At 42.5% G+C, this 26,383-nt stretch overlaps 1 protein-coding gene across 5 annotated transcripts in view; it reads right to left on the bottom strand.

The window, feature by feature from the left end:
- Window positions 1-26,383, bottom strand: part of LOC145353107 (E3 ubiquitin-protein ligase DZIP3-like) — a 162,553-nt gene that overhangs the window by 125,652 nt on the left and 10,518 nt on the right. For all 5 annotated transcript variants that reach the window (XM_080203475.1, XM_080203474.1, XM_080203473.1 and 2 more), the window contains exons 2-5: window positions 12,806-12,894; window positions 11,507-11,650; window positions 9,948-10,028; window positions 2,974-3,098 (exon numbers count right to left, since the gene is read on the bottom strand). In XM_080203475.1, the coding sequence (XP_080059601.1) occupies window positions 2,974-3,098; window positions 9,948-10,028; window positions 11,507-11,650; window positions 12,806-12,894 (439 nt within the window). The remainder of the gene's footprint in view (window positions 1-2,973; window positions 3,099-9,947; window positions 10,029-11,506; window positions 11,651-12,805; window positions 12,895-26,383) is intronic.

Here is a 26,383-nt window from a genome sequence, read left to right on the forward strand (position 1 = left end):
AAAGATTGGAGGGATTTGAAACAATCACAGCCACGAAGGGAGAGGCTTGGAAAATTATTAAAACTAAAGGCTGACTAAAGGTCCATTGATTCTGATGGCCTGTATTTTAGGGTCTTAAAGATATAGCTGCAGAGTTGCTGGATACATTGGTAGTCAGCTTTCAAAAATTCCCTAGGTTCTAGAAAGGTCCCAGCAGATTGGAAAACCTCAAGTATAACACTTCTAGTCAGAAAGGAGAGAGGCAAAAGAAGTAAACTATAGGCCAATAAGCCTAATGCTAGGATCCATTATTAAGGAGTTATTTAGAAAATCTTAACATAGTCAGGCACAGTAAAAATGGTTTCATGAAGGGAAATTCAAGTTTGACAAATTAGTAATGTTTTTTGAGGAAGTAACAAGAAAGGCGAATAAATTAGAACCTATTGATGCTGTGTACTTGGATTTTGAAAAGGCATTTGATAAGGTGCTACAATGTTTGTCACACGAAATAAGAGTTCATGATGTAAAGGGTAACATCTTAGTATGGACTGAGGATTGCTTAGTTAACAGAAAGCTGAGAATAGGGATAAATGGATCACTTTTTGGGTTGGCAAACTGTTACTAGTGGAATGCATGAAGTAGAGATGCTGGCGTTGGACTGGAGTAAACATAGTAAGACGTCTCACAACACCAGGTTATAGTCCAACCAGTTTATTTGATAGTAATAAGTCCAAATAGTCCAAAACTTGTGGGATTACGATCAAATAAACTGGTTGGACTATAACCTGGTGTTGTGAGGCTTCTTACTAGTGGAATGCCACAGGGATCAGTGCTGGGAGCCTCAACTCTTTACAATTTATATCAATTACTTGGATGGAGAGACAAAATGTAAAGTAGTAACTTTACTGATGACAAAAATTGGTAAGCTGTCAAGAGGAGGTAAAGAGTTGAGAAAGGGATATAGATCGCTAACTAAGTGGGCAAAAATTTGGCAGATTGAGCATAAATGTAAGAAAACGTGAATTTGTCTGACTTTAGCAGGAAGAATAGAAAGGACCATAAATGGAGAGAGGTTGCAAGACTCTACTTTTCAGAGGGATCTGACTGTCCTGGTACATAAATCACAGAAAGGTTAATACATAGTTATAACCAGTAATTAGGAAGGCAAATGGAATGTTGGCATTTATTGCAAGGGGAATATAATATTGTACAGATGTATAGGGCCTTAGTTAGATTGCATCTGCAGAACTGTATACAGTCTCCTTACATAGAAAGGATATAATTGCATCAAATCCATCAGTTCAGAGAAAATTCCTATGACTGATTCCTAAGATGAAGGGGTGATTACATGAGAAAAGATTCGGGTTACATGCATTGTGTTTAAAAGAATGAAAGATGTTCTTATTTGGGCGGCATGGTAGCACAGTGGTTAGCACTGCTGCTTCACAGCTCCAGGGACTTGGGTTCAATTCCCGACTCGGGTCACTGTCTGTGTGGAGTTTGCACATTCTCCCTGTGTCTGTGTAGGTTTCCTCTGGGTGCTCTGGTTTCCTCCCACAGTCCGAAGATGTGTGGGTTAGGTTGATCGGCCAATCTAACTTGCCCCTTAGAGTCCCGGGATGCATAGATTAGAGGGATTAGTGGGTAAATATGTAGGGATATAGGGATAGGGCTGGGGTGGGATTCTGCTAGTGCAGACTCATTGGGCTGAATGGCCTCTTTCTGCAATGTAGGATTCTATGAAAAGTTCTATGAAACATAAAAGATCCTGAAGGGACTTGACAGGGTAGATGCTGAGAAGCTATCTGGAGCTAGGTGACACAGCTTAAAAACTAGGGCTCTCCTATTTAAACCAAAGGGGAGGTGAAGTTATCTCAGAGGGTCATTAATCTTTAGAATTCTCTTCCCTCAGAGAGCAGTGGAGGCTGGATCACTGCATATGTTCAAGACTGAATTAGACTACATTTTTGATCATCAACGGGCTGACAGGAAAGTGGAGTTGAGGGCACAACTCAGGACAGTCATGACCGCAATCAAATAAACAGTCTTTCCTAATTCTTGTGTTAACAAACATGATTTTAAAAAAGTGCTTTAACAAAACTGCTGCATCATCGGCAGTTTGAATTATTTTGAACACTAGGAATGCAGAGGAGATGAATAACTCTGGTCACATCAAGAAGAATTTTCAAGATTTATGATGCAGTGCAACCAGAACAATTCTTTCTACCATGTCTACAATTTTCAAAGCAGGCTAATCTTGGCTTGTTCATTCAATTAAGCTGCTATCGAATGTCTTGTTGCCACAATTTTAGTGCTCGATAAGTAACAAATATGCTCTGACATTTAACATTGGATTACACCTGTGAAGTCTTGCGTTTTCACTGAAAACAGCACTCCTAAGTCTATAAAACAACAGTTCTCCGATCACAATTATGCATAAACTTCTAACGACATAATTTCTTATAATGACACTTAAAACAGGTTTTGGGCATCGAGGTTTACTACCCTGTGACTGGGCTGTAGGGTAGCTTTTTCCTCAAAAATAAATTCTTAGAACATCATTGATATACCTTTTCTCCCTCAGTAACTGAAATCTCAAAACAAGTGCTTGAGCAAAATATATCTCACAATAACATAATTAAATATATTTCATGACTATCTTGTATCTTTTAATACACACTCCGAATTTAGAGAGTTAATACTAACTTCTGTACTGTTAATTTTAATGTTAATTTTATTAATGTGTTATTCTACATAGGAAGAAAATTTGAGTTTTTTCTTATTAATTTTCGCCCCCCTGCCTCACCCCATATCCCCATGAAAGAAACCCACAAATACAAATTAATATCAAAAACATACAAGTATATAAAACGGGGTGCAAATATGACACAGACAAGTTCAGTTGCTCTCAGCCAAACTGAATTTCCAGTGCAGGTAAATTCCTGTTACGTGTTATTTAATTTTAATATCCAACTTCAAGCTCAGGTTCCTTACCTATTTTGCTTGTAGTATAAACAGCCTAATGTGTGATAGGTTATGTACAGAAACTTCTGACATTCCGGTGCTTCTTTCGTCAATTTTTCAATTGTCTTAATCTGCTTTTCAGCTTCAGATAGATCCTGCAGAGATAAAATAATGTACAATGGCTGCAAAGCAAATAACACAAATTCTTCAAAACTGTGGACTAAAACTGGATACAGTCATAGAGGTTTACAGCATGGAAACAGGCCCTTCGGCTCAACCTGTCCATGCCACCCAGTTTTTACCATTTTAAGCTAGTCCCAATTGCCTGCATTTGGCCATATTCCTCTATACCAATCTTATCCACGTAACTGTCTAAATGCTTTTTAAAAAGACAAAAAGCCTCTACTACTGCCTCTAGCCACTTGTTCCACTAACCACCCTCTGTGTGAAAAAATTGCCCCTCTGGACCCTTTTGTATCTCTCCCCTCTCACCTTGAACTTATGCCCTCCAGTTTTAGGCTCCGCTACCGTTGGGAAAAGATGTTGACAATCTACCTTATCTATGCCCCCTCATTATTTTACAGGCCTCTATAAAATCATCCCCAAGTCTCCTCCATCCCAGGGAAAAAAGTCTACCCAGCCTCTCCTTACAACTCAAACAAGCAAGTTCCAATAGCATCCTCATAAATCTTTTCTGCACTCTGCAATTAGATAATGCCAATGGGTATAATTTATAATCTGCCTACATAGGTTCCAGTGGAAGTGGGCAGCAGACAAATTTAATGCTGCCCACTCTATTTCCATGATTGTAACTTAGGACCAAGCAGCTGCTCCATTGCTGGTGGCCTGTGTGTGTTGCTGGTTTTGCTTTTGGTGCAGATGGAGGAGGAGAAAATGGGTTCCCGGACACGCGTCCTTTGTTTGAACAGAGGGGAGTACGGTAGGATGACAGAAGAATTGGCGAATGTGGACTGGGGGAGCGCGTTGGAAGGTAGGTCTGCTGAGGAGCAGTGGAGGATCTTTAAGGAGATCTTTCTTGGTGCTCAGCAGAAATTTATTCCGATAGTTAAAAAGGACCGTAGGAGGAGAGGTAATAAGCCGTGGATAACGAAGGAGGTGAAGGAAAGTATTAAATTAAAAGCGGAGGCGTTTAGCGTAGCTAAGAGTAGTGGGCGAGAAGAGGATTGGGAGAGGTTTAAATGTCAACAAAGATTGACAAAGAAGTTGATAAAGAAGGGTAGGAGAAACTATGAAGCTGGGCTAGCGCTTAATATAAAAAAGGATAGCAAGAGTTTTTATAAGTATATAAAAAGGAAGAGGCTGGCTAGGGTGAACGTTGGTCCCTTAGAGGATGAGAAGGGGGACTTAGTGGTAGGGAATGGGGATATGGCTGAGGTCTTGAATAACTTTTTTGTTTCTGTCTTCACGGAGGAGGACGTGAATAATTTGCTGGGTGTTAGAGATGGAAAGGTGGTAGGACTGGAGGGTCTCAATGACATTACTGTTACTAGAGAGGCGGTGCTCGACAGACTGGGGGGGAAACTGATTGTGGACAAGTCCCCAGGACCGGATGGAATGCATCCAAGGGTTCTGAAAGAAATGGCGGAGGTGATAGTGGATGCCTTGGTGGTTATTTTCCAGACGTCGCTGGATTCCGGGGAAGTGCCGGAAGATTGGAAAACGGCTAATGTTACGCCGTTGTTTAAGAAGGGTGCCAGGCAAAAGGCAGGGAATTATAGGCCGGTTAGTTTAACGTTTGTTGTAGGTAAAATGTTAGAATCCGTCATCAAGGAGGAAATAGCGAGGCATCATGAGGGGAACTGCTTGATACAGCAGACGCAGCACGGTTTTGTTAAGGGGAAGTCGTGTCTGACAAATTTACTGGAGTTCTATGAGGATGTGTCTAGGGCGGTGGATAGAGGAGAGCCGGTGGATGTGGTGTTTCTTGATTTTCAGAAGGCGTTTGACAAGGTACCTCACAAGAGGTTATTGCAGAAGGTCAGGGGACATGGAGTTGGGGATAGGGTGTTAGCATGGATAGAGGATTGGTTGTCAAATAGGAGGCAGAGAGTGGGGGTCAATGGGTGCTATTCGGATTAGCGGATGGTGACTGGTGGAGTGCCCCAGGGGTTGGTGCTGGGGCCTCTGCTATTTACCATTTATATAGATGATCTGGAGGAGGGAACCGAGTGTAGGGTGTCGAAATTTGCTGATGACACCAAGATTGGTGGAACGGCAAATTGTGCGGAGGGTGTGGAGAGTCTGCAGAAGGATCTAGATAGGCTGGGCGAATGGGCCAGGAAATGGCAAATGGAATTTAATGTTGGCAAGTGTGAGATGGTCCACTTTGGTAGGAAGGATTATTACTTACGTGGCGAAAAACTGCAGCAGGCGACAGTGCAGAGGGACCTCGGGGTCCTTGTGCATGAGTCGCAAAAACCCAGCCTGCAGGTGCAGCAGGTGGTCAGGAAGGCAAATGGGATGCTGGCCTTCATAGCGAGGGGGATTGAATATAAAAGTAGGGAGGTCTTGCTGCGGCTGTATAGGGCTTTGGTGAGGCCGCAGCTGGAGTACTGTGTGCAGTTTTGGGCGCCGTACTTACGCAAGGATATTTTGGCCTTGGAGGGAGTGCAGAGGAGGTTTACTAGGCTGATGCCGGAGTTGAGAGGGTTGAGCTATGAGGAGAGGCTGAATAAATTAGGCTTGTACTCGTTAGAGTTTAGAAGAATGAGGGGAGATCTCATTGAGACGTATAAGATGATGAATGGGATGGATAGGATAGAGGTGGAGAGACTCTTCCCGCTCAGAAAGGATAGTAGGACTAGGGGGCACAGTCTCAAGATAAAGGGGGGGCGGTTTAGAACGGAGTTGAGGAGGAACTTCTTCACTCAAAGGGTGGTGAATCTCTGGAATTCTCTGCCCGTTGAAGTGGTGGAGGCTACCTCGCTAAATATTTTTAAGACACGGGTTGATGGGTTTTTGATAAAGAGAGGGGATTAAGGGTTATGGGGAGAGGGCGGGAATGTGGAACTGAGCCACGACAGATCAGCCATGATCTTATTGAATGGCGGGGCAGGTTCGAAGGGCTAGATGGCCTACTCCTGCTCCTATTTCTTATGTTCTTTAGGGGGCTGAACAGTGCTGTGCTGAGAGCCAAACATCTGTCCTTAAAGATGCCTCTTAAAGGTAAACTACCCTGAATGGTAGGAGGCTATAGCTGAATATCTTGCTGCAATTCTAAACAAGGCAAATGGAACAGCAGGGCAAAGTGGGGGGTGCTTCAGAGTTACAGATGCAGCATTGGAGACCTTAGTGGAGGTGAACATGTGGGGAACAAGAGGAGAGACAGTATGATTTTGCTGGGGAGCAGAAGGCCTTCAAGGTCAACCTTCAGAGGAATCGCGAGCAAGTGGTTAATTATCAATATCTGTTAATTGATATTAGAAGTCTAATGACCTTGCACAGATGGTCAACATCAGTGAAAGCATCTTCACATGGCATTTCCTACCCTGCTGCTCCACAGCTTCCCACCCTGCTCAATGCATCACATTTCCATCATTCAGCCATCAGCAGCCTCTGGCACTCAGGACTCTCCTCTTACAACCAGATATCACACGTCACCAGTACATATCTTCCAGCACTGCCAGCCTTTCGTTGTCTCTGCATACTTTTAGCTACGGCAGGCACATGACACAAAAATCATGCAACAGACTATTCTATTTCTCTTGCAGAACAAAGTGGCACAAAACAGAAGATATAATAAGGACAACTGCATCTTGCAAGCTCTTCAAAAAGAATACGGTTGTCTGCATCATGGGGTTTGCTGCAATACAGTGCATGGCAACTAATGTTGCTGAAACATTACTGCTACGTTGAACAAGCTACAATAGTGTGACCATGAACTTTTGGAAAGATGTTGAAGTCTTAGAAAAGGTGCAAAACATATTTATCAGCAAGGCTGAGGGACTTCAATTATTTGGAAAGACTGGAGAAGCTGGGATTGTTTGCCTTAACAGTAAAGAAATTTGAAATTACCTGTTCAAACCATGAGTGGGTGACACAAGGGTTGGTATGAGAGGACATGAGAATAAATAACATATTATTCTGTTCACAACAAGTTGTTGTGAATCAGAATGCACTGCCTCAACAGTTTTGGTAGTCATTTCAAAAGCAAATGGGATAAATACTCAGGGAAAAATGCATAGGATTATGGGAAAAGAGCAGGTGAGGAAAGACAAATTGAATAGATCTGGCAAAGATCTAACAGAGGCACAATGGACACAATGGCCACCTCCTATGCTATATCATTTTATAGACCTCTTGCTTCTATCCACACTACCCTGCTTTCTTTATCCCAACATTCCAGTTCTGATATAGAGATACAGAGGAACAGTAGTTTGCAGGCACATCAATCCAAAGATGTGTACAGTGTTGGCAAGAATCTACTTATTGCCCACTGTTAGATATCCAGTAAACAAACTACTAAATCATCTTCCATATTTGTGGGAGATGGCACTTTCAGAAAAATGTTAAGTGGAAAATTGACATTATATCTGGCGGACCTCCATCTCTCCACTGATATGACAAAACTAAAATCAGTAAATAAAAAACATTTTCATGGGCGCCACTGTATAAAGAAAACAAGTTTGGAGGATCTGTTAAAATTTAATTTCCCCTTAATTAATATTACAAACTGTATTATGAGGGACAAGTAACCAGAAGCTTGGTCAGAGATAGTTTTAAAAGTCATATTGACAGGGGGAAAAGAACATACAAAACATAGAACATAGAACATTACAGCGCAGAACAGGCCCTTCGGCCCACGATGTTGCGCCGACCAGTTACAAAAACAATGACCCACTAGCCTATACCAATCCCTTTTCGTCCATAAACCTATCCAGAGATCTCTTAAACGCCCCCAAACTAGACGCATTTACAACTGCAGCAGGCAGGGCATTCCAATCCCTCACCACCCGCTGGGTAAAGAACCTACCCCTGACATCCGTCCTGTAGCTACCCCCCCTTAATTTAAAGCCATGCCCCCTCGTGCTAGCTTTCTCCATCCGAGGAAAAAGGCTATCACTATCCACCCTATCTAAACCTCTAATCATCTTATATGTTTCAATAAGATCCCCTCTTAGCCGCCTTCTTTCCAACGAAAACAACCCTAGATCCCTCAGTCTCTCCTCATAGGACCTCCCCACCATACCAGGCAACATCCTAGTAAACCTCCTCTGCACCCTCTCCAACGCCTCCACATCCTTCTTGTAATGCGGGGACCAGAACTGCACACAGTACTCCAAGTGCGGCCGCACTAGAGTAGTGTACAGTTGCAACATTACACTGCGACTCCTAAATTCAATCCCCCTACCAATAAACGCCAAGACACCGTACGCCTTCTTGACAACCTTATCTACTTGATTCCCAACTTTCAGGGATCTATGTACACACACACCTAGATCCCTCTGTTCATCCACACTATTCAAAGTCCTCCCGTTAGCCCTATACTCGACACATCTGTTGCTCCTACCAAAGTGAATTACCTCACACTTCTCCGCATTAAATTCCATCTGCCACCTCTCGGCCCAGCTCTGCAACCTATCTAAGTCTCCCTGCAGACTATGACACCCTTCCTCACAATCTACCACACCTCCAACTTTGGTGTCATCAGCAAATTTACTAATCCACCCAACTATACCCTCATCCAGATCATTAATAAAAATTACAAACAACAGTGGCCCCAAAACAGATCCCTGAGGCACACCACTCGTAACTGCACTCCATGATGAATATTTACCATCCACCACCACCCTCTGTCTCCTATCTGATAGCCAATTCCTGATCCAACTTCCTAGATTACCCACAATCCCATACATCTGCATTTTCTGCAGAAGCCTACCATGGTGAACCTTATCGAACGCCTTACTAAAATCCATGTATACCACGTCAACTGCCTTACCCCCATCCACCTCTTTGGTCACCTTCTCAAAAAACTCAAATAAGATGTATAGACTCGCAAATTTTGGTACCTGGGGCCTTGATAGCCAAAGACAGTTTTCAATTGTAAGGCGAAGTAAATAGGGATGCTCAAAAGTCCAGAATTTGACAAACATTAGATTCTTGGAAGGCTTGTAGCAGGTTACAGAGAATCGAAGGGCAAAGCCTTGGAAAGGTTTGAACACACAGATGAGAATTTTAAACTGAGGCACAATTTAAAATTTTAAACTGTTGGGGAGGAGGCCAATTTAACTCAGTGAGCATGGTGGTGATGGGGAATGAGTGCGAGGTGGGGATGTGAGCAGCAGAATTTTAAATGAACTGGAATGTACAGAGGATGGGAAATAGTAGGGAGATCACTGGAATGTTTTTGTATTGCCCAGGCTGAATTATTCTTAATGTTTTCCCGGCTGGCCTGCCTTCCTCCGTAATCTTCAACTTATTTGAAACTCTACGCTCAATTTAGAATTCTCATCTTCAAATTTAATTTGCTTCATGATCTCATCACCTTGCTTCCTTCTCCAACAACGTCCTACCTCAACCCCTGAAACACTGACCTCTTGAGCATCCTTTCCTTCTCCCATTATTACTGATTGTACCATCAACGCTCTGAGTGTTAGACTCTGGAAATCCCTCTTTAAAGCTTCAGCTTCCTCTGTTTCATTATGACCTTCATCAGGGCAAAATCCACATCAGAGGTGAAGTTTTGAGTTGATAATTTCAGTCCTTCAGTCTTTCTTTTCAGCCTTCACTTGTGTCCTAACACTCAATGCCCCGCAACATTTTGTGTTTACACTAGAGGATGTATTTTATGTATATATTGCTGTCACATGGTGATACAATTTATCTCATAAGCTGGTATAAACGTTCACAGATTGGCTACTCTATGTTTAAACTCTCTTAAAACATTGAATGTGATAAAACAAAGTATTTGGATTTCAAATGGCGGTTTGCTGATGGATAAGCCACAATAACTTCAAACAAATATTAATGGGAAAATGATGTACCTGTGCTTGACCTCTGGAACAGAGAGCCATAACAAAACAATGCAACAGCAAGAGATATTGTACTTCAGTTATCTGCCGCACCTAAGAGCAAGGAACATAGAAATACAGAATTAAATTATAGTTTCTGTATGAAAATAATTTATGTAGCATAGTACATGTGCAGGATATCCAACAAAGTTCTTTTCAAGTATACTTACAGTTGTAATATAGGAAATTCAGCAGCCAATTTGCACACAGTAAGTTCCTACAAGTAACAATGAGATAAAGACCAATCAAACTGCTTTACTAATAAATATTGGTTAGGAAACACAGGAAGCTGTTCTTTGAATCATTGGATCTTTGTGATCCCCCCGTGAGGGTAGGCAGGGTTGCAGTTCAATAATTCCTGAGTGCATGCCTAAAGTGTCAGCCCATGTGCTGAAGTTTCCAGATTGGGACATGAACCCACCATCTTCTGAATGTGATGCAGTATCATCATTGAGCCACACTGAGCCAAAAAACTTCATTTTTTTCTTGGCCTCAGCATCCTTGTGGTAAAAATTGGTTGGTCTCCATTGTCTTGTCCAAGCAAATCTTTAAGCAGGTGTTAATATGAAGCCATGTGATGAAAGCATTACTCTCGATTCACCCAATATTTTTATATATATATCCTTCGAGCAAAAGTTGTGGTATATTTGGGGGGGGGGGGGCCAGAGGGTGGGGGTGTTGTGGTAGGTCCCAGGGGAGGGGGCGTGTATGTTGGGGTGCCCTGTGTAAGGCCGGACCTGGGTGTTTAAAATAGTTACTCTGGAGTTACAAGCAATTTTTATCCTTCTAACTCTTAACTCAGGGTAGCAAAACCATCTAAAGTCACTTCTGTCGGATGGTTCCAGCCCAGTGCAATTGTCTGAGGAAATTAGTACTTCTGGGCAGTTGCTGGGTAAACCCTCAAGTGGTGAAAGGGTTAATATTTACAAATTTAAAAATCATATAAGCTGCATGCTGCTTTGATTAAAGCAGACCCAGAAACTCCTAGTTACAAGGGAAGCTTCAAGCATGCAAGAATTCCACATGGTGTAGCTACATCCATAGTGCTGTTAGAAAGGAAGTGCCAGGATTTTAGTACAGTGCCAATGAAGCAACAGTGGTGTAGTACAAGTCAGGATCATGGTTTAAAGCCACAAGAAAGTTCAACTGTACATCACTTAGCTGAGACGTTTTGAGAATGGAGCCGGGCCTTTTGACCTGTACTGGACTTGCCCCACTGAACTTGTTTCCACCTTGGGCCTGACGACCCTATCTGCTGCTGATCTTGAGACACAGGATTAGCCCCATCTCCCCATGAAAATCTGGTTCCATGTTTCCAACATTTTCCTTATGTAAAAGTTTCCTATACTTGGCACTGATTTCCATAGGCCTTCTCCAGTGACAAGTTTCAAGAGGCATTGCAATGATAAAATAGCCTGTCTTGGTTACTAAGAATCAAACTCTTTCAGTTTCATTTTATTATAATCTCTTGGCAGTGCTGTGCACAGTGCAATGTGCGAAAATGATTCTTTTGGTCTCACACTTATACTCACCAAGTCATTTACCAGTACAGATGCGAGGACGATTCGGAATTGCTTAATCTTTTCATCAGTACTCATTGGAGCAAAGAACCCAAGCTTCTGGTTTATGTCAATTGAATTACTTGTGGATAATCCTTTCACATTGTCACTCTCCGCCTTAGAAAATACATTAAGGTCAGTTAATATAGCTGTCCTCATTTTTTTTAAGAATAGGATGAAAGTACTTTCAATATAAAAATATGTTTTTCAATTCCATACTAATCTTATAAATTGATTAGCAGCACAAGAAACTACAAAATAATGTACTCTATTGCAACAGCAACTTGGAACTAAATAGCACTTTTAACAGAAAAATATGCAAAGACACTTCATAAAATCTGCACGGGTTTCCTCTGGGTGCTCCGGTTTCCTCCCACAGTCTAAAAGATGTGCGGGTTAGGTGGATTGGCCATGGTAAATTGCCCTTTAGTGTTGGGGACTAGCTAGGGTAAATGCATTGGGTTATGGGGATAAGGCCCGGGTGGGATTGTGGTCGGTGCATACTTGATGGGCCGAATGGTTTCCTTCTGCACTGTAGGGATTCTATGATTCTATGAAATCATAATCGGAAAAAGTTATGCTGAACAAGAGGAGATAATAGGTGGGGAACTAAAAGCTTAGTTGAAGCAATAGATATTTATGAAGGATCTAGAAAAGAGAGAAGTAGGTGGCTTGGCAGAAAGGTTTAGAGAGGAAGTTCCAAAATTGTAAAGTCTAGACTGTTGAATGTGCAGCCAACAAGACAGGAAAGTGAGCATGTGCAAGAGGCCAAAGCTGGAGGGACAGAAGAATATTGGGAGGGCTGTAAAACTGAAAAAGGTTACAAAGGTCAGGAGAAGTGAAGAAATTTAAATACTTGGATGAGAATTTTGAACTGGAAACGTTAACAGACTAAAATTAGATGGAGGTCAATGAGCACAGAGGTGATGTTAAATCAAGCTTGTTCCAAGACTGGATGAGCTGAAGTTTAAGGAGGATTGAAAAGGCTGTCCGGCAAAGCACTGGTTTACTCAAGTCTGGAGGTGACAAACGTCTGATCGAGATTTTGCGAGCAGATAGGCTGAGGTCAGGACAGAGAATGGTGATGTTAAGTAGAGGGAAAAAGAAAATCTTGTGATCAAGAGGAAAAGTACTGAGCAAATCTGTCAGGACTTCTGAAAAATGATAAAGCATTTGAAACATTAGGTCAACTGACAGGGAGGTATATTTTTCACTTTATTTCTCTGTTGAAGTATAAATCTTTGAAAATGAAAAATGAAAAATCTGACTTACCTCTGAACAATTTGATTGTACTTCAACTTCAGGATCCATCTTGGAACAGTTTTCGTCTTGACCAGTCGTGACATCAAAATTTACAGACACTATACGGCCAGCAAATGAGAAAAAAAACAGCTCAGTCCAAACCTACTTCAGTTCGACTGGACAGCAGCTATCAACATTATGCTAGCTTGGGGAAGTCCCAAAAGAACTAACTTCCCCCAAAACCGAAAGATCAATCGGCTGGGAGGATATTGAAATTTTCCTATTCTATATCGTTGGCCAAAATGCCTGAACTTTGTCTCTAGCACGATTACTCTGTCATGAGGATGAATTGCAAATCAGGAACACGGATGACAGAGCAAACTTCATGGAGGCAGCCAGCTACAAAGCACCTCTATGCTGCAGACTTTGACAGAAAGCCCTCAGCAGTGTGCAATCCAACCCTGCCCAAGTTGGAAGTTCGGACAGACTTCTGAGGTAGGAAACTAAGAGAGGATGACAACCAGATTCCACAGAATTTCAGGCCTAGGAAGGACTTGGTGTCTTAAATACTCTCAACCCTCTCATAGCTCAGTCAATGAGCTATTTCTCCTGTATGAGTCTAGATCATGTACTGGCATACAATGTGGACTGCAGTTCAGGCCCCATTTTAAATCCAACTCTATGTCTACAAAACCATTAGATTCACCATTGCTTTGGCTACGAACAGACAAGAACAACATGGAAAATAAGGTGAACCAGCAATCTTTCTGATCTCCACAGAGTTCATACCAACTCTGCCCTCATAGGACCTAATCTCAGTTGATTTCAATTAAATAACTTAATAGGTTTACACTACAAATTTAAATTTTAGAAAATGAAATCAGATTAACTCTGTGGAATGGGAAAAAGCATTAAAGAACATTCTAAAATTGCTATCACATAATTCGTAGAACGGGTTGGATGAGATTTCTGGGGGAAAATAAGCTAAATCGGTACACAAGAATGCAAATACACATGTCCAAAGGCCAGCCAAATTCATCATCAGTTCTCGTGCTTTCCACATTACTCAAATGACAGTGGTAAGCAGCAAAAAAGTACATTTATGCAAATTGAAAATCATCACAAAAAATATCAGAGTTTAAAATTCCACATGCAGAACCCCTCCCAATATCAATTATTATAGTGCTAACACTCCTCTTCCAAAAGCATCAGTCACTGTCACACACACACCCTTCTTATTGCTTGCAGCTTCCCAGGAACAATTTGGGGGCTTTTGTCTTGCAACTCGAAAGTCATTTCAGGTGCTGCCTTATACCGGGCAATTTGGACTGGATGAACAAGGGAAGCAATATCACAGACAAAATTTAATTGTGATAACAGGGTTCGCACTCACCAGTTGGAAAACCAGTGCGCATCATGTGCTACCTTTCCGCAGGAGGCTCAACATTAGCAAGATAAGTATGTTTCTCACGGGCGAGATATGGCGCGTCATTCGCTGGTGGCAGCATCCTCTCGCCCCACCACTGTCAGTGGGGATTCCCATTGAATACACCCCACGCTGCTGGGAAACTCAAAGCAGGGCGTGTGCTGCCAGCGGGATGAGAGAATCCCGTTGGCATGAATGGCCAACGAATTCCAGCCAAGACACAGGCAGCACAGTGGCACAGTGATTAGCAATGCTGCCTCACAGCGCCAGGGACTCAGGTTCAATTCTGGCCTTGGGCTGTCTTTGTGGAGTTTGTGCATTCTCCCCATGTCTGCGTGGGCTTCCTCCAGGTGCTTCAGTTTCCTCCCACACTCCAAAGATTTTCAGTTTAGGTGGACTGGCCATGTTAAATTACCTCCATGTCCAAAGATATGTTTGCTGGATGGATTAACCACGTAAATGCACGTAATTATGGGAATAGGGTGAAGGGAAGGGCCTGGGTGGGGTGCTCTTTTGGAGAGTCAGTGCACATTTGCTGGGCCAAATGGCTTCTTTATGCACTGTTGGGATTCTATGATATTAGACAACCTTAAATTTCATTGCTTTTTTGAAGAGGAAAATTTATTTGTTTCTCCACCACATTGGAAAAGGCAACATCATCTTCCATGTCACAGTTTCCAGTGTGTCCCATTTTCATCCTTAGCCAGGCACTCCCCCCAGCATGTTTTTCACAATCTTCAGCTGTTTTCTTTCCGTTTCCTGAAATTCTTCTCTCACCCCTTACGCTCTTTCACAGAACCACAGTAGGATTTCATTATATCTTAAAGGCTTGCAGAGCCCACTGCTGCTCCTATGTCCCCATGTCCTCACATGCCACTCACTGGCTTCCACATCCAACAGATTATTAGTTATTTCCACCATTGGATATGACACCACCACCCAATACATCCTCCCTTTTCCGTTCAACATTAACCCTCCAACAACACACTTGATCCACTCTTCAATCATTCCTAATCATGAGTGCAAGATATGCAACACCTTTTATGTGCTTCTTAATTCAGTATACTTCACTTAGAGCCCCACTCAGCCTTTTATGTTTTAAGGGGACAATCCCAGCCTAAGCAGCCTCTCTTCATAGGTGAAACACTTCAGCTCAGGCAACTTCCTGGTGAACCTTCTCTGCACCCCTTCTAGTGCAATCACATCCTTCCTATTGTGTGGCGAACAAAACTGCATCCGGTACATTAGCTAAGGCATATTATACAGTTCCATCATAACTTATATTCAATGCATTAACTGATAAAGGCATAATTCCTTACTAATTATCCCACACGAACTCTTAACTACCTTATCTACCTGTCCTGTTGCCTTCAAGGATCTTTGGGCATGCACCTCAAGGTCCCTCTGGTCCTCTGTACTTCCTAGCAACTTAATTTTATTGTGGATACCCTTGCATTGTCAGCCCTCCCATTATCTCACATTTTTCAGGATTAAATTCCACTTGCCACTGGTCTGCCCATCTGACTAGCCTGTCTAAATTGCCCTGTAATCTGGGGCTTTCCTTCTCGCTGTTTACCACATTGCCAATTTTCGGGTAATCTGCAAATATTCTGATCATTTGTCCCATGCATTCTGTTTATTACCTGGCCAAAACCAGTGAGTCAATATCAGAAAAAAAAATTTCTGTCCTTGAGAGATAATATGGTTCAATCCACAAACTGTAGCCAAAGTCTTCAGATTTGACAAAGAAAATTTGTGTTTTTACAATGCAGTGCCTGGCTGAAACCACACTGAGTCAATATCAGAAACTAAATGTGTGTCCTTGAGAGATTACATGGCTTAATCCACATATCAGTATGGTAGCTCGTAGAAACATAGAAATTAGAAGCAGGAGTAGGCTAATTGGCCCATCAAGCCTTCTCTACCGTTCATTTTGATTAAGGCCGATCATCGAATTCAATATCCTGATCCTTTCCCCCCTTTTCCCCCAGATCTCTTGATCCCTTTAGCCCCAAGAGCTAGATCTAATTTCTTCTTGATATCAGATGTTTCGGCTTCAACTACATTCTGTGGTAGTGAATTCCGCACTCTCACCATCCTCACCTCAGTTCTAAAAGGTTTGCCCCTTAGCTTCAAACTATGACCCATAGCTCTGAGGAGACATCTTAAGTTACAGATTTATTTTACACTTTTTAATGGCCCTGTAGGTCCATGATACCAATTCTGTAATGCAGACACTGTGTCATGACAGCTGTACACTGCAGAAGCATGAGGATACTGGATATTATGGATTGTCAGATCGTCCTTTGTGAAAATGGCCACAAAATCTGTTGAAACGGCTACAACTTAATTTGACTATGGAACAGTACTGAATCCTGTGGCCAATATTTAATCATGGACATGAATAAGAGTACTTTCCAGCCACCTGTGAAGTTTAAGTGTCCCACTGCGCAAGGATGAACTGATATTTGAGGAATATGAAATCTCTAGACAGTTAGCTCAAGAGTGCCATATATTAACAAAGGAGAATATTTGAGCTCAAATTGGGACAGAGAGAGAGAGGAGTCAATGATCGTTGTCAACTGGTACTGAAATCGTGGTAGACTGGACTCCAGAAATAGTCATGTGGCTGAAATCAATTGTCAGGGGCTGCAGTATAATACAGCCCAAGTAAATCTGCATGGGAGAAATATCTGAAACAGCTGAGCCACCTTCACTGAAAGTCTTTCTATGCAGTTAAAGTACAATACTTGTTCCAGCTTACAGAGTCCAAAGACATACAGGTAAGGTGGATGAGCCAATTCTATTTATGGTTTAAAGTCCATCTGAGAACCAAGCTCCTGATTATTCATCTACAATAGGCTTAACAGCTTTATAAAAATCCTTTATTTCTAAAAGAACATCAGTTAAGTTGTCATCAGGTCTGCAGTGACAGAAAGATTGAGTTACCGATTCCATTTTTATAATTATGGCTTTAACTCAGTGATTGAGATATTTGTGTTCAAACTTCTAGTGCAAGTGTGAGATAATAAATAACCTTTGCTTATTTTTAAAAATCACCAGAAAGCCTACTGTGAGAATTCATTTCAAAATAGAAAAATAACACTCCAGGGTAATGTAATATTCACCTTACATACAAACATCTTGATCAGACTGCAAAAGGAACTCAAAAATGCTGTCCGTAACACATTGGATCCACTTTTCCATTTTTATCCAGACAGTAAACTTGCCCCATTAACAACCCTTTTAACCTTGAACCATATCCTATGTATGTTCCTCTGCCTTCCACCATATCATAAACCTTCACTCTTGTTTGCTTCTCCCCTTCCGTGATTCAGTACTTGTATAAAACCGGTTACATCTCCAAACCTTTCCAATTCTAACTGAGGTCAAAAAGGTTTCTCTTTCCAAAGGTGCTGCAGGACCTAAGTATTTCTGGCCTTTTCTGGTTTATTTTACATGACCGAAACTGCTACTGCTTAATCTTCACTCTGTGACCTTCAAATAGATCTGGTAAATTCAAAAGAATTGCAGTGTATTGCACGCAGAAACAGGTCATTCTGCCCATCATGTTCATACTGGAGCTATGCTCTACATCAGCTTCTTCGCACCCCTTTCACATAATCCCATCAACATGGTCTTAATTGGTCCAGTAGCCTCAGCAGGTCAGGCAACAATTAATGAAAGAGATGCAGAGTTAATGGCCATAATTTTACCACCTCACCCGCCACAGGAATCGGAGCGGGTGAGGGGCGGACAAAGGGAAGGTCAGTTGACCTTGGGTGGGATTTTATGCTTTCGGGGTGAACAAGGCTGTCAAATCCCACCTAATGTTTCAGGTTAGTGACCTTTCATCAGAACTCCTTTCTGATGCAGAATCAAAGTGAAAAGTTAACTCTGTTTCTCTTTAGGGATAACACCAACCACAATATCCCCTCTTTTTATTTCAGATTTTTAGTATATGCAGCATTTTAGAATCTCAGAATTATACAGTGCAGAAGAGGCCCTTTGGCCCATTGAGTCTGCACAGGCACACGAGACACCTGACTTCCCACTTAATTCCATTTACCAGCACTTGGCCCACAGCCTTGCATGTTATGACATGCCAAATGCTTTTTCAAGTACTTTTTGAAGGATGTGAGGCGACCCGCATATACCAAGCTCCCAGACAGCACATTCCAGACTGTCACCATCCTCTGGGTAAAAAGATTTTTCCTTACATTCCCCCTAAAGCTCCTACCCCTCACCTTAAACCTATGTCCCACGTGACCGTTACTGTGCAAATTTCCTGGTTGCCATATTCTGGCGCCTGTTTGGGTACACTGAGGGAGAATTTAGCACGGCCAATGCACCTAACCATCACGTCTTCCAGACTGTGGGAGGAAACCGAGCATCCGGAGGAAACCCACACAGACGCGTGGAAAATGAGCAGACTCCGCATGACTGTGGCCCAAGCCAGGATCAAACCTGAGTCCCTAGTGCTGTGAGGCAGCAGTGTTAACCACTGCCTGACCTCCCACCTACTTCAATTTACCAGCACTTGGCCCATAGCCCTGAATGTTATGACGTGCTAGGTGCTCATCCAGGTACTTTTACAAGGATGTGAGGCAACCCACATCTACCATCTTCCCAGGCAGCGCATTCCAGACCGTCAGCATCCTCTGGGTTAAAAAGTTTTTCCTCACATCCCCCCTAAACTTCCTGCCCCTCACCTTGAACCTATGTCCCCCTGTGACTGACCCTTCGACTAAGGGGAACAACTGCTGCTTATCCACTCTGTCCATGCCCTTCATAATCCTGTACAACTTTGATCCAATGGTTTCTCCTCATTTTAAATTTTAAAAGGAGGCCAAAGTCTAACCAAATAAATGCTAAATAGATTGTGAAGTTTGTTTCTACCAAACACAATCAATATTATTATCCCTTGCATCAATAAATCATACAATGTAGACGGGTGCTTTCCTAGCAATTGCGACTCATTCCCCAGGGCATCCAGTGATTTATAATCAACTCCACCGCATACTTTCTCACCACAAAACTGAAGTTGTGCTCTAGCTGATTTGCAGAAACTCACTATCATTCAAAGCTGACTCGAGTGTTGCTTGTGAGTGGGCAGGACTCCCATCCATCCTTGGAAGGGAGTCCAGTCTTGGAGAGCTGTCAGACTGCCAAACAGCTCTACAACCCCTCCAGGCACAATAGGTCAACTGGCCCCATAATTGTTGGCAGGCTTGCTGCTGTGCTGCGACTGGGTCTGCTGACTGAAATATCGCGCAAGTACAGGACGATGCCGCAGTGTGTGCCTAATATCATCACACACTATTGTATGAGCTTCTGGTGCATGCCTGCCCAGGACATGTAAAATTCTACCCCTAGATTGGTGTGCAACTTGATTCCGAGGCGAAAGAAACAGGGACCTTTAAGAAATAATTTTTTTTAGAATTATATTGAGCACCAATGGAATTAACAGGCGCACCATTAATTCCCTCTTTGAAAAATTAACAAATAATTCAAAGAAGGCAGGAGCAAGACAAGGTAGAGATAACTGTCACAAAATGGTGCTTCCCACATTGAGATCAGTGAGCTCACCATATTGAGATTACAAACACTGCTAAACTAACTGCAGGAATCCTTTGGGCTCTCTGTGTACCTTATGTTTAGCAAATGGCATCAAACAGGAGGTAATTAAAAAAATGATTCCAAGCTGGGTTAGAACATAGAACACTACAGCACAAACAGGCCCTTCGGCCCACAAGTTGCACCGATCACATCAACACCTACCAATCTATAGACCTATCTATAACTCCCAATCCCATTAAACCCCATATACTCATCCAGAAGTCTTTTAAAAGACCCCAGCGAGTTCGCCTCCACCACCACTGACGGCAGCCAATTCCATTCACTCACCACCCTCTGAGTGAAAAACTTACCCCTAACATCACTTCTGTACTTTCCTCCCCGCACCTTAAATCTGTGTCCTCTTGTAGCGACCATTTCAACCCGGGGAAATAGCCTCTGAAAATCCACCCTATCTATTCCTCTCAACATTTTGTAAACTTCTTTCAGGTCGCCTCTCAACCTTCGTCTCTCCAGGGAAAAGAGTCCCAGCTCCCTCAACCTAACTTCATAAGGTATGCCTCCCAGTCCAGGCAACATCCTTGTAAATCTCCTCTGTACCCTTTCAATAGCTTCTACGTCTTTCCTATAGTGAGGCGACCAGAACTGCGCACAGTACTCCAAATGAGGCCTGACAAGGGTCTTATAAAGGTTGAAGGACAAGACATGACTGTCTAACAGTACCTGTCCTGAATTCATTGGTCAGAAGGGTTTGAATCGGTGCTTGACACAAGTGTAATTAAAAGTATATTAACGAAAGCTGGGAGATAGGGGTGGGGAGTGGGGGGAGGCAGTTCTCCTCACACAGCCTTCTTCATCAGGTAGAAGACGCACAGAGAAGAGTGAGGAAGACAAAGGTATTTTTCCAATCCATCGACTAAATAGCAGAAAGCTGTTATCACTTGCTACTGAGGCCAACACAGTGGGTCACCTGTCTGTCCATCCTATGGGATCAGTGAACCATTCCCAACTGTAACCTGCTGTATACTTTTCCTGTCTTGGCAGCTGATGAACTTAATAAACTACCTTAGAATTACTTGCAAATACTCAACTGCCTTTCTTAAATAACTCTGGCTGCCAAACCCAAAATCTTACAGATTGGTGTCAGGAATGGGATCCACAGCAGTTGGGGTGTCATTGAACAGTCTTAAATGCATTTGGCATAGTTATCAGGGGAACCCTGCACAAGTTTAACAATGTTAGCTCGCCATTTAGTCACTTTCGGGGGGGTTTTTCATAGTCACTGCCTGCTCCTGAGAATCATGCAGTTCAGTCTTTAGATCCGCAATCTGTTTCTTAGAATTTTCCTTTTCTGCTTTTAAAGTCTGGATTTGCTGTTCATCTCATATTTCATATGCTTTAGATTGGATTGAAGTTCAAGAATTTCATTAGTTTTGGTTGCTAGTTCTGAAAAATATCAGTAGGAAGGTGATTTAGATTCTGGCTGCTGTTTTAAAACTTCTCCCCCCCCGCCCAATCATTCGAACTGAGTGATTATCTGGCAATGGCATCAACTTTGGACTGAGCTACAGCATTCTATCAGGACCACTGACTAAACACTCCACTCTGTCTGATTAGCATCCCCTGAATATTTATTTTTAAATTCAGCCTTTTAGTGAATTTTGCTCACTACTTTTGTGATCTAGATAGGTCCTTTGACTCCGTGTTGGATCAGGTTTGACTTTTCAGTTGCACAGTGGATTCTCCTTCTACCCTTTACCAGCCACATTTTTCTTTACAAGATTTTGCTCAGCCTCTTGTGATTTGATTAGGTTCTTTGACTCTGCATTTGATTAGGTCTGGCAGTGGGGCTTCTTTTTTTTGGTGATCTTCACTTCAGGAGCACTGTAGTCAGGTTATGGCTTCAGCTTCTTGAGATTTTCATGTCTGGAGATTCTGGAGTCTGACTCCAGCTTCTTCAGTTTTGAATTTAGCATGAGTGGCTACCAGGATGCAAGGGTTTGTTTTGTGTCCCACAAAGAAGTCTGGAGGCTTGTGTGGTTGAACAGTAAGTCTTTATTTGTAACACGTAACTATATGCATCTCCGGAGTATAAACGAGATACTATCACCGTGTTGGCTTCTGCTAACTCTACTGTACTCTGTCCACTATCATGTGACTCTACATTGTTCTATAGGCCATACTATAGGTAAAATGAAACAACGTCAGTCACAAATTGGTCAAAAGCAAGCACTCGTGACTGTTGTCTCCAAAAATCAGGTGACCTTGTCCTTCGCTTACTTGATGGGGGAATGCCAGTGCGTATGAATGCCATTGTGTGAGGCACAGGACAGGTTAAGACAACTGAATGGTCCAACTATATTAATACATTATTTATCTTGGCCAATAATATTCTATTCCCTGACACAATTAGGAATTCATTGGCTACTTGGACCCCAAAAGTCCTTCCTTCATTGCTTAGCAACCTGCGTATGCAGCTCTTTCATGTACCTAACAAGTAAAACGAACTCAAATTAACTTAGGGACAAATTAAGAGGGGCGACCCCCCAAAAAGGAAGGGGGGATGGCCCGAACACAAACCAAAGTCCAAAGGAAACTTAAAACATTAAATCAAAATGTGGTTGTGAGGGTCTATAACACACACCAGCCCCTGCGGTGCCCAGCAGGCACACAGGGCATCAACTGCACCCGTGGACACCACATGCTCCCTCTCCAGGGACACCTGGCCACGAACGTAGCCGCGGTAGAGGGGCAGGCAGTCGGGACGGACGGCCCCGTCGATCGCCCGCTGCCTGGACCTATTGATGGTGCATCTTGCCAGGCCCAGGAGCAGGTTCACAAGGAGGTCGGCGTCCCAATGCACCCCTCTCCACACCAGGTGAAACTCAAACCTACTTTGGCAGCGGTGGGATTCGAAACCACGCCCCTGCGGAGACTGGAGCCTTAACCCAGCGCCTTAGACCTCTCGGCCACACTACCACATCTGACCGGTTCAAGGTTCACTCCTGCCACCTGCATACTGTGGAAGCTAAGGAAATCACCCTATTTAACTGGCTACCTTATCAGGCCAAATAAAGAATGGAATACTCTTATACATTTTAATTAGCAGCTGAATCCTCCCATTCATTCACTATCTAGTACCTCACAGCTGCAAGGTGTTCCAAAGGATCTCACTGATTAAGTTCAATACTTCATTGTTCCATTGAATTTAGCCTGTCTGGTTCTGCTATTTCCCACTATCCTGTAGAGCAGTTGCTTTTGACCAAAGCTCACAAATACCTTTACAACAACATTTCAAAGTTACAATACTTGTTAAGAATCCCATTATTATTGATTATATATTTGTGGTTAAGTCAATACCTTCGTACGATATGTGTATGAGGCACATTATGATACCTTTGGTATATATAAGACACATTATGGTCCCTATTTTAGACTAACGTACTTTGTTTTAAAAACCCATTTATAAACAAGGATTTCAGCATCCCCTGCTACATGAGGCACCGGTATTGAGAATGATCGTGGAGGTGTAGTTGCCCATCCTTACTGATTCCGGTCTGTGGGTTAGGAAATTCAGGATCTAGTCGCAGATGGAGGAGCCGAATCCCAGACCATGGAGTTTGGAATAATGGTGTTGAAGGCTGAGCTGTAGTCGGTAAATAGGAAATTGGTGTCTTTGTTTTCTATAAGTATTGCGATTGCCCATGACTGTCCCAGTAGATACATTGTGGAGGCTAGCAATAACAGTGAACCAAACTTGTCCCCACCTCCTGCACAGAAGCAGTTACCGAGCAGTGTATACCGTACATTTGCAACATCAAGGAGCCACTGTTAAGCAGGATGTTTGCAGAAAACATGAAGCTACTGAGTGAAAACAAGACTTTTAAACAAATTCAAATATACGTACGAAGCTATGGGAAGGGGCTACAGTTTGTTTCCCACAACATTGAGACAAAAAGTTTACCAAATTCAATTTGAACTTTTCAAAACAGTTGTCCCAGAGTTAAAGAATTGGTAAGGCATGTTTTACAGACTGTTCCTTTTAAATTTGGTTAAGCAACAAACATCAGAACTAAGGAAAAACAATGGAGAGATGGGAAAGGTTATGTTCTTCTCCCACAATTAGGCCAGCATTTTCCCTGGTATCGGCAAAGACCAAGGTCGGGCGGGAAAAGTGGCTCTGAAGCTGCTGACATCAATGACAGCTTTCTCCATTATTTGGTTTGGCACTTAGGAAAAAAAGACTGGAAGTTGTAAAATTTATTTATTAGCATCACAAGTAGGTTTACACTGCAGTGAAGTTACTGTGAAAATCTCCTAGTCGCCACGTTCCAGCGCCTATTTGGATACACTGAGGGAGAATTTGGCATGGCCAATGCACTTAACCAGCACATCTTTTGGACTGTGGATGGAAACCAGAGCATCCAGAGGAAACCCATCCAGACACGGAGAGAATGTGCAAACTCCACACAGGCAGTGACCCAAGCCAGAAATTGAACCCAAATCCCTGGTGCTGTGAAGCAGCAGTGCTAACCACAATGTCACCCAAGTCATGGATTCCATGACATATCAGAGGGCAACCTCTGATTTACCCGATAATTATGTGTTTATGAAGTTCCTGATGTTCACCGACGGGCAATGCATCAATGAGGTGTGGTGGGGATATGTGAAATTGTTTCTTGCTTTGACTTCATCATGAAAGGCAACTTTGGCCATTCTGCGATACTTTCCACTCCCATCACCAAACCTGCCCAACGTAAACGGGAGTAGAAATTCCTGGTCTTAAAAAACTTGCGTCTCTCTCTTTACCTCTTTTGTTTTTACAATCCTAATTGTAAAAACAAAATAATCTTGGATGAGAAACATTTCATAAAACTCTAAAATCTTTTGAAACAATTGGAGGCTAATCTAAAATCTGGGCAAAGTTAAAGAATAGATAACCAAATAACTTGTTAAATCAAAAACTGCCCTTTTGATCAGGAAAGCTTAAAAAAAAATTAACGTGGCAGTATTGCATGTACTTGAGACGGTTCTATTCCACATCTTGGAGAAACAGACTCATGAAACCTTTCTGACCACAGCTGCTTTCATAAAAAACACACATAACTTTCATATTGCTAAATACATGTTTCTGTCATTATTAAATTTAGAAATCAGGCAGATATTAACAAGGGCCACATTGACTTTGGTTTTTGAGACTTTTTCTAAAACAGGTTTCTTATGCAACATTCCTGAACCAACAGCAGGAAGCCATGTGGCACTCTGAGACTTCAACGTCAAACAAACGGTCTTCAACATAAATGACATTAAAAAGTTACTTCAAGCCAAAGTGATGACAGACGGTGGCTAGTGGGGGTGACCACACTGACATCTTGGGTACCTGTTTTATACTTACTGGACATAAAGGTTTGAAGGAGTGATTGACATTAGGTAAACTACCAGAAATAAAGTATATCAATAGAGTACTGGGAGGTAGGGAGCAGTACTCATTGTGCAACGCATTTTTTTGGATGGCCAGGGAGACAAGAGGGAGGCCATATAAATATTGTAGCTACAAGAGCTGATCAGAGGCTAGGAATTCTGCAGAGAATACATCACCTCCTGCCTCCCCAAAGCCTATAAGGTGGAAGTTAGGAGTATGGAGGAGCACTATTATCTTGGCAGGTAGATTTGCTAGACACTCAGGAGAGCTTAAACTAGTATGTCAGCAGGGTGGGAACCAGAGCAGTAGGTCAGCAGGAGAAATAACTGAGGCAGAGCTACAGACTAAGGCCAGTAAGATTAAGAGGAAGAGCAGGGAATAGTTGTTGAACACAGCGGGACGCGAGGAACACAACAGGTAAAACAGATGAACTCAGAGCTTGGATTAGCACTTGGAACAATGATGTTGTTGCTATTACAGAGACATGGTTGAAAGATGGACAAGATTGGCAGCTAAACATTCCAGAATTTAGGCAGGATAGAGGTGGTGTAAAAGGGGTGGGAGAGTTGCATTACAGGTTAAGGAGAATACCACAGCTCTGCTGAGGGAGGACACCTTGCTGCCTAATGATTCAGGCAGCAAGGCAATTTGGGTATAGCTCAGGAACAGGAAGGGTGCAGTCACAATTTTGGAGCTTTATTACAGGCCTCCCAACAGCCAGCAGGAGATAGAAGAACCGTTATGCAGACAGACTTTGGAAAGGTGCAAAAACAACAGGGTTGTTGTGGTGGATGATTTTAACTTTCCCTATATTGACTGGGACGCACTTACTGCTTGGATGGGGCAGAATTTGTAAACAGCAGCCAGGAGGGTTTCTTGAAACAGTATGCAAATAGTCCAATTTGGGAAGAAGGCATATTCCCAATTCATGTTATTGGGGAAAGAGCCCGGCCAGATGATCGAAGTTTCAGCAGGAGAGCATTTCAGGAACAGTGATCATAATTCTGTAAGTTTTAAGGCGCTTGTGGATGAGGACAAGAACGGTCCTCAGGCAAAGGTATTAAATTGTGGGAAGACTAACTACAACATTAAACAGGATCTGCAGTGTGTCGACTAGGGGAGGTTGTTTGAGGGTAAATCAACACTTGACATGTGGGAGTCTTTCAAATGTCAGTTGGTTGGA

The sequence above is a fragment of the Carcharhinus amblyrhynchos genome, chromosome 15, assembly GCF_965287045.1.
Source record: "Carcharhinus amblyrhynchos chromosome 15, sCarAmb.v2.hapA, whole genome shotgun sequence".
In the NCBI taxonomy this organism is placed as follows: Eukaryota; Metazoa; Chordata; class Chondrichthyes; order Carcharhiniformes; family Carcharhinidae; genus Carcharhinus; species Carcharhinus amblyrhynchos.